The following is a 9,429-nucleotide window of genomic DNA, read 5'->3' as shown; positions in this document are numbered from 1 at the left end:
AGACACAATTAACAGTTGGTGAAACTTCAGGCACTGTGGGGGACAGGATGTAAACAAACGCGAGCGTGGCCTGGCAAAGTTCCAGTGTGTCTGTCTGTCGCGGCTGTTAAGTCTGGTACTTTGTTTGAGCACTCTTAAACTCGCCAGAACTACTGGACGGTCGTCCCGCTGAGATACCTATATAGCAAAGTTTCTTCACTGAAGATCCTGCTGGTTCAAAGGAAAGGCAAAACCGAAGTGTAACAGTCCAGATCCTGGTGTGCCTGGAGTCTTTGATTTGGCCCTAGATCCTTTTGGGAAAGCAATAGGTGGTTCCTCGTCTATTAACCTTGTGGCAAGCTGTGAGTCGGACCCTGTGTGAGAGCTGACACCCCAATCCTATTGAACTTTGACATGTTAAGAACTGTAGGAAATTAATTATAAAACTCAGCGAGAAAGCAGAAGGTTTAAGTCCACCCATGAAGACTGCCTCAAACTTTGCGAGCAAGGCGGAAACTAATTGGCACGTGCTTCAGATCTCCTGCTGTTGATTCTTAAGATCATTCATGACTTCATTTAGATGCTGGAGGTAAAGTAACCCCACGACACCTGAACTAATGTTTCAGAACTGTTTAAATCTGAAATCTCTTTAAAGCTCCTCATTCATGAACATCTGCTAGATGTGGCCTGATCATCTCTTGTAGATGTGACGAATTTCATGTTGATGAGGGAAGCTTCTTTTACATTAGCCCCCAATTCAATCTGGAGACAGAAATAAACAGGCAGACAGAGGGTCCACTGTGCATCTCGCCATTATCAGGTCACAAGGCTGTTCTGATGACTGAGATATCTGTCGCTTCTTCAGCCTTCATTTTCGCAAACACACATCGCTTTGTTCCAATGTGGTTCCTCTATGGACACACTGATGTCAGATGAAAATTCTTTGAATTCTGCAAAAATAGGATGTGTCATAGATCTTAAGGAATCTAAAACAGCCATTTTCTTTTTTGGGGGGTTTATTGGCACAGGACAACATGACAATAATAAACAGAGACCTGAGAACAGATGAAAGGCGGCTTAGAAAAAAAATAAAGTATAATAAAATTAAACAGTCAGAATATGCAGTGGGGATAATAAATAAATGATTTTAGACTAATTTAAGATTTTTCACTGTACAGCAACAGACAATCCCGACTTTTGCATTATTTTTTCCGAAATTAGTCTCCCTTACTTGAAAAGCAATAACCCTTTTTAATATCCTCTTATGTCCCGAAAATTTGAATTCAAGCAAAGTTCTTCCGTAAAACTGCTTGCTATTCAGACCTAAGATCAATGTGGATAAAGGTGTATGCTGGTTAAACAGGTTCTTACAACAGGAAACAGTGTAACAAGTACAGATGAGATCGAAATGAAGAGCACATCTAAATGAGGAGGGCACAGCAGCTAAATTCCCAGAGAACAAACATGACATCCACTCAAAACCCAGACTACCTCCCACACCAACACTGAAATCCCAAACAAACTCATGAACAAAACAACGAGAGTCAACTTAATCATTTCAGTTTTACTTAAATAACTGCCTCAAACAATTCCCTGAAACAACATTCATGTATTTATTTCTTTGACATTTTTAGAGTTCATTGTCTTCCACAGATCACAAGAGCATTCCTTTCCTTCGGCTTGTGAAGTCTTGGTACCCTGACACACAGAATTTTAATAAAGCCAGAACAAAGAAACTATGTTCATAATAAACTCATTTCACGTAAAAGACTAAAAAAAATATAACCAGATCTGCTTGACTTGTCCTGAAGATTTGTGTTAATGTCAGACCTGATGTAGTGACCTCAAGGTCTGTTTTACATAACAACGGAGGATAACATTTAATAAAGTCAAGGTGTTTAGTGGTGACCACTTGGGTAAACTCTGTTCCTCAGAACCACCACAGGAGGCAGATGGTGCCGTACGCCTGCGTAATGCTGGATATGATCAAACCATCTGGTGACGTTCAGATAACGCTCTTTCTCCTGTATAGCCAATTCTACCTGAGAAAGAAAACAAAAATGAGACGTTGAAAATAAAATCTATAAGAATATCACTACAAAGACATACAATTTAACACCTGCAAAATAAACTTTACCCCATCTGAACTAACGGTTTATTGCTCAACAATCACAATGAACATAATCTGTCTTTATATGATGTGAACAAAATAAAAAAAAAATGTGATCACAGATTTAAAAGAAATATACAATAATGTAATAAGATTAGATGTAAAAGTAACATGACTTGTTAAAAGCTGATCAGAGCTACAGTTCTTTATAACATTCAATATTGTTTAATGTACAGTTGAGTTCAAAATGATTCATACCCTAGGTAAGTACGATCAAAGAATGCTGTAAAAATAAATCTGCACCATTAAGCAGTTAGATATTTTATTTCATGAGAAAATATGAATTTTAAATGGGGAGGGGAATCTCATTATGAAATTAATGTTTTTTTCTATTACACATTGCTCATAATTATTCATACCCTTTTATTCAGTACTTTTTACAACCTTCTTTCAACTATAATGCCTTATGAGTACAGAGAACACCTGACAAGAGATCAGAGACAATTCCTTCATCCAGAATCACTCCAGACCACTCCCCTTCAGATTTCAATTTCCATGTTAGTGCTTCTCCTTTTCAGTTCTCCCACTCATTTTCTAAACTTTTATTCCTGTGTTCACCAAAACAATTTCGAGTGTTTGCTGCTAAAAAGCTCTTTTTAAGTATTATCTGACCAAAGAACACATCCTGTTTGAAAATCCAGATGGGTTTGGGGCACAGAGGGATAAAAGTACCCCATGTGTAAAATGACATACACTGCTGTATCTTTAATGTTTTGGGCCTAATTATCTGCTGGCGATCCTGGATATCTTGTTCAAATAGATGACAACTTGGATTCAAGCAAATACTAACAGATAAAAAACCTGACTCAGAGTCCTGCACGGGTTCGGGTACCCGCGGGTACCCGACGGGTGACCCGCAAATTTTGCTAGAACGGGTGAAAAATATCCAACTGTGTCGGATACGGGTGCGGGTCGGGTCGGACAAGGGGGAAACACGGGTCTAAAGACGGTTTTAAAACAGTCACGTGCAAACGTAAAAATATAGGCCTATGCATATTTTAACACATCCACAAGAATATGTCTGTATTTCAAGTTGATAAAATAATTTAAAATCCATATCAGTTTATTTATGCCCGCGCTTTCCCAGAACTCTCTATGCCTACTTTCACTTTTAAAAAATCACAACCGCGCGATCTGCCGGCAGTCGTCGAGATGGATCCTGAGGAGTTAAAGAAAAGAATAGCTAGTGGAGATTGTAAAGTTGTCGACAATACCTCATCAAAAATCAAGTCCAGTGTGTGGGAGAAATTTGGAGTTATCTCAGATGAGGAAAACAATATTGTGAAAGGCTTTGCTGCATGCAAAACCTGCCTTAAGGTTTTTGTATTCGATAGCCGCAAATGTGGAACTTCATCGATGAGGAAACACGCAGACAACTGTGGTAACAAACCAAGCAGTTCTATCGAACAGTATTTTTCAAAGGGAACAGAACTTAAGGTGCCTCGTAGAGATGATAAGGACACCATAACCAGACTGTCTGTGAACTTTGTATGCAATGATATTAGACCCTTCACGCCACCACAAACAGGATCTAATCCCCTCGGGAAAAGGTACAGGCCAAAATTGCCCTCATTAGATATTGGATCCACGTCTCAGCCCCAATTGTAGGCTATAGTTAAGTAGACTAATGCACAGGCCGGTTGGTAGCCTAAAATGTTATCACTCAGTGTTTTCGTAGCCATGTTCTTCATATAGCCTATAGGCTAGCCTAGCTCTTTTGACAGCGTAGGCTGTTGTCATTGTGTTAATGGTCGTGTGATAACTTCTGTATGACCTGGCAATAAACATTTTTGTAAGTGTGTCTAAAATTTGGCTGGCTAAACTGATTTTATTTCGGGTGCGGGTCGGGTGTCGGTTCTATTTTAAGCAGGTCGGGTCGGGTGCAGATTTTAATAAGTGCTAGTGTCGGAAAACGGGTCGGATGCAGTTCCAATGACTGCGGGTACGGGCGGGTGCGGATTTACAAAATCGGACCCGTGCAGGACTCTGACCTGACTGCCCCTGCTAGGAGTCACATAATTGGCCAAGTTTGGATCTTCCAAAAGGAAAAAGATCTAAAAACAGGGTCACAGAGTACAAGACAAAGCTTCTGTCATGGCCATCCCAGTTCTCTGACCTGAACCCTTTAGAAAATGAGTGGGGAGAACTGAAAAGGAGAAGCACTAACAAGGAAAATTGAAGTGATTCTGGAAGAAGGAAGTGCCTATGATCTCTTGTCAGGTGTTCTCTAAACTCATTGGGCATTATAGGTGTCGGACTCAGAGCTGTTATAAGGTAGCAATAAGTAAGAAATTATTTTAGACTCACCAAAAACGCTAGTTTTTTGTTGTAAAGACATATTAATCGGTTAGTTAAAACTATTATTCAAAAATATGTTCCTTTGATCAGTTAAATCAAATCCTGTGTGGTCCCGATGCTGTAAAACAAGAAAACCTCAAAACCTCCACGGGTGCGGAGGGAGTACTTTTTATAGCCACTATGTCTAACTAACCTTTTCAACTAAGTGACACACCGATACCTTCTAGGCTGTGACAAATCTCCATCAGTCAAACAAGTTAAGGCATGATCTTATATTTCCTTTCTCTCTAATACTCATTTCTTCCCTCTCTTCCTCTCAAAGGCCTCCTTCAGGCTCCTTAAACTATCTTGGCTGCTGTCCTGGGAAATGACATCACTTTGTGTCTCATCTTTTCTGCTGTATCAGGTTTCCTATTCGCTTGAAGCATCTGACGGTTTTAACTGAAGATGTGTCTCATTCCTCTGGAATGACTGAAGTTTACTGCCGACGGAAAGACTTACAACAATGTGGTGAATCCCATAGTACATCAGGATGTCCGCCAGCGTGAAGACATTCCCAGCTAGATAAACTTTGTCCTCCAGGTAATGGTTAAGTTCCTGAAAAGATTATTAAAAGAGAGGTTATTAAGAGGCCGTTTTCACCTAAAAACGGAAAGTATTTATGCGTATTGGCTGTTCATTTAGACGACATCTGCGTTTTTGAGGACAGAAAACGTAAACGTTTGAAAACGGGTCTCAAAGTGCAAGTTTTTGTAAGCGACAGCATTATCGTTTTCGTGTGAACTCTGAAGGCGGCGTTTTCCAAAAACACGAGGTCATACGCATGCAGATTACGCGTTCAGTCGGAACCAATAATGGAAGACTCCATGTTGCATGTTTGTTCTGCGAGACACACTTAATTTCTCCAGCAAAAACACGATTTACTGAATCACAACTATATTCACAAACTATAAACATATAATACATGCGGTGTATTAAAAGCACTTTTACCTTTAAACGTGTATGTGCGTTTCTTTGTAGCGCCATCCACTGGCCTAGCATTCATAATGAAATGTTTTTTTTCCCATTTTCCCCCGATCTGTGTAAATGAAGATCGTTTTGATAATGCTGTCAAGTGTACGTTAAACTTTTCAAAAACGCAAAGGAAAACGTTTTCTGATTTTAATCGTGTAAACATGCTCTAAACCGGCGAAACCATAAAAGATGCTGTCGCATATACTGCAATTTAAAAGCTTCTACACTTGCTGGTGACTTATAGGCCTCAAGACCCCCCCAAAAAAATGTCACTAATACAGCGAAAAACTGTTAATGAAAAATATCACAAATGGTGATAGAAAAGATGTTTTTAATATGCAGTTTTACCACATTCATCATAACAACGTGAGGCAAAATCAGGGCATTTAAAACCGGTTACAATATGTAATGCAGAAGGTATATGCATAGCCACAGCAGAATATTAAGACGAGTATCAGGATCATATACACATCCACAGGCTGCGGTCTCACAACTTGAACACACTGCATTGTAACACGTATCTGTAGGCTGTCCATCTCCTGTTCCTCAGCTAACCGAGCGAAAGTTTGATGTGAAACTTTCCTAAGGTCAGATACTACAGCGGGGGTGGTGTGTGTTCAGGTCTCAGGGGACAGGAGCATCTTCAGCACACTGCACTACACCGTCTTGAGGGCTAATGGAGGCAGTGAACAGTGTTCAGATGAGCCACCGTTATGCAAACGCACACACACAGCGTCCCTATTCCTCTACTCATGCTATGCTCTAAAAGCTTATACTGGTTTTGTGACGGAACTTTGTTAAAAAAAGAATTTGATGTAGAATAACAGCATGTAACTTCTGTTTTTCAGGAGTACAAAATATTAGATTTTTGCACTATAATATCCAAAAACCACTAGCAAAATATTATATATTTTGTCCACTTATCCCAAATCTTAATAATACAAATATAATTTGTATATTTGGCTCAATAAGTCGATAAATTGATTTTAAATTTACATTTGGCAGACGCTTTTATCCCAAGGGACTTATAGAGTAGGGGAAACAAAAGAACCAATATGTGCAACAAAAGAACAACAATGCTATGTAAAACTGGTCTCAGTTAGCCAACCTGTATACAAAGCTAGAAGTAGAAAAAAGTACAAGACAGTACTAATGGGTCAGATGATGACGGAATAGATGTGTGCAGCATCTCGCAGCACTGGCTTACAGTCACACATCGCATGGCAAAACGAACCACAACTTGTTATAACATAATGGTTATAAAACGTTGTCATTCATTTAAATCCTACAGACTGCACCTTTAAGAAAACTTTACATAAGATTGTTGAATGGGGTTGATTCAATAACATAGTATTCAAATGATTGAGCTAAAAACTTAATTATTTACGTTTTATATTTTAAATCAAATGTAGTGAGAAAAACATTACTTTCAAAACCATTAAGATTCAGAAGTTTTTAAAATGATTTAATCCAAATTTTCTTTAATCCAGTCACATTATAGCGCAGTATACAGTACATTTCGTTTTTATCCCTGGATTCTCTGGGTGTTTTCCACATCATGGAGCTTATCTCATAGATGACAGCAAGAGACTTTTCAAAACACCTGTATGGTATGAGTTTCATCCAAGTCATTGTAGTTTGTGGTTTCAGTCTCACTGTTGCTACAGGCTGTAGTTTCTCTCACTTTAAATGTTGTGATCTTTCAGAGTTGTGTGATACCGTGAGACAGTGACCTGCCCTGGGCAAAACATCGGACCTTCATTACTGCTTAAACTGCCACTATTAACCAGCGATCAGCAGCGCTCTGCTCCAGACTCATGCACAGAGAACCCAGCACCACACAGTGACAGCTGCCGCCGAGAGGCTTCGTCCTGCTGAGCATCTGTGTTAAAAACTCTTTACACTCACCGTCCAAAGACAGACCTTTCTGAGATGATCGCATGACAGCATGTGACCCCTGCTAAGCTCAATGTTAACAATTAAAGTCAATCTGCAGTTTGGATGATTCTGCTCCAGACCTCAACTATTATTGGTCAGAAACTCATGTGACTGCAGAGATGCTGGGTCATCTGATTGAAGAGGCATTCTCTTCAGACACTATGAAAGGCCGTCATCTCCATGAATCAGAATCTCTTGAACATGATTTAGATAGATATTTACAGACTTCACAAAGGGATCGAAAAAGACGTTGATGTGAAATTATAAACATGGCAACCCCTTAAATTAAGTCAATGATAAAACTTCAGATAATCATATTCTCAAGGAATCATTGCTGTTCCAATTCCACAACACATTTGGTGGTTTTTACACAAACTCTCAGCGGTTTGTTTCCCCGTGATAATAAATAATTTACGGTTAAAACGAAATCAATATAGTCAGACAAAGTATGTCATTTTTGTAAAGGGTGTTTATGCATGTGCTTAGAATTTTATATATTTTGTCGAATACTTTAGCAGGCAGTCTGAATGTGATCTAATAATCTTAACTAAAGAAAAATCTGACACAAGGGTAACTGTACAGTATGAGGACAGTATCACACACACCAGTGACACATAGAAAAAGGAAGCGATATATCCAACGGTGATTGTTACAATCATAATGATGTTACCTTCAGGATAACTTTGAGCTCATCTTTCGGACAGTTGTCCACTCGTGTTATTCTGTATTCGAGCCACTGTTGGACCACAGCTCTCTCTTCGGCACTGTTTCCCAGCAGCTCTGCTTTCTTGGCCTCATGAACCAGACGAGACGCTATGGTGACCAGACCAACCAATGCTGCTCCATTGCTGTTCTGGAGAACAGGAACCTAAAATTGAAGTAATAAATATGACACGTCTACTAACAAGGTGTTTTGAGCTTTTGGTACTAACATTGTTTTGGCCTTCTGGAAAATCCATATCAACACCGGATCACAAATGCACATATTACAAAACTAACTTAAAATACAATCATATCAGATTATACAACTGGTTGTGACCCCAAAAAGCAGCAGGTGGGTTTGAGTTTCACTCCATTTGAATGACGTATTTATATTCTCTTGAGAAATATGGGTTTGTGACATGTCTTGTGTGCCATTGTCATCACTGTTTCCACCTGTCACAGTAACACCTCCGATCTTCAGTCTAATACCACACACGCATATAAATACGTTTATAGAGATCAAAAATCGGAGCAAGATGTTAATAATTGAAATCAGAAATTCCACAAAGACACATACGACTGCCGCTTCCATCATTCATTCATTAATAAAGACAAATGCTAACACACGACACAACCGCACACAGACACACACGTCTATATAACGCATCACTCGTATATAGGCACACGTGAAACCGAAGGCTTTATATCTGTATGCATTCACCTTCCTCTCTCCCTGTGTGCTGTATTTATTAGGCTTCTTTAATCCTAAACATTTCTCTAGCGAGCTCAGCTCCCGTAGCGCCATCTTGGTCACACAGGAAACCTGCCTCTCACTGAGAGCGATCGCTGATTGGAGGAAATGCTATAATCCCGCCCCTACCCATGTCATGGTGGACAGATCAGACCACGTGCTCGTTCACACGCGTGATTTAAAGTACGTGTTAAAGCATGTGCATAAAACACCCCTCTACCACTTACTAAAGTATTATTACCTTATTTATTTAATATAAATATGATTGCACTGTTAGACCTTTTTAAGTGTATTGTGTGCATTTCTTTATTTGTATAGCTTATAAAATAGATAGTTATTCTGTGTAGGAATGTTCTCTTGCACAAAAGTTACTAGCGGTAGCCTATTAGCTAAGTAAAAAGATACCAATCTTTACTTCTAAATAGGAAATTATTTATTATTATTCACATATGGTGTATTAATAATGTAACTCATCGACTGAGCAGCTATTCTTTTTACTTTTAATTAAACTATTGTTCGCACAAATAAACGGTTAAGATGATTTGGTATGTGTTTAAGTAAAAGAAACATGTTGCCC

At 39.1% G+C, this 9,429-nt stretch overlaps 1 protein-coding gene across 1 annotated transcript; it reads right to left on the bottom strand.

Moving 5' to 3' along the window:
• Positions 1–913: 913 nt before the first annotated feature.
• Positions 914–9,007, bottom strand: eef1e1 (eukaryotic translation elongation factor 1 epsilon 1). The gene is made up of 4 exons (XM_079487631.1): positions 8,823–9,007; positions 8,070–8,267; positions 4,949–5,044; positions 914–2,021 (listed from the first exon to the last, which is right to left on the bottom strand). The coding sequence occupies exons 1-4, from the start codon at positions 8,904–8,906 to the stop codon at positions 1,878–1,880; spliced, it is 522 nt and encodes a 173-aa protein (XP_079343757.1). The 5' UTR covers positions 8,907–9,007; the 3' UTR covers positions 914–1,877.
• Between the last annotated feature and the right edge of the window lie 422 nt (positions 9,008–9,429).

This window comes from Barbatula barbatula (assembly GCF_947034865.1).
Source record: "Barbatula barbatula genome assembly, chromosome: 23".
Taxonomy (NCBI): Eukaryota; Metazoa; Chordata; class Actinopteri; order Cypriniformes; family Nemacheilidae; genus Barbatula; species Barbatula barbatula.
Note: the sequence above shows the minus strand (reverse complement) of the source record. Positions and strands in the feature narration are given on the sequence as shown.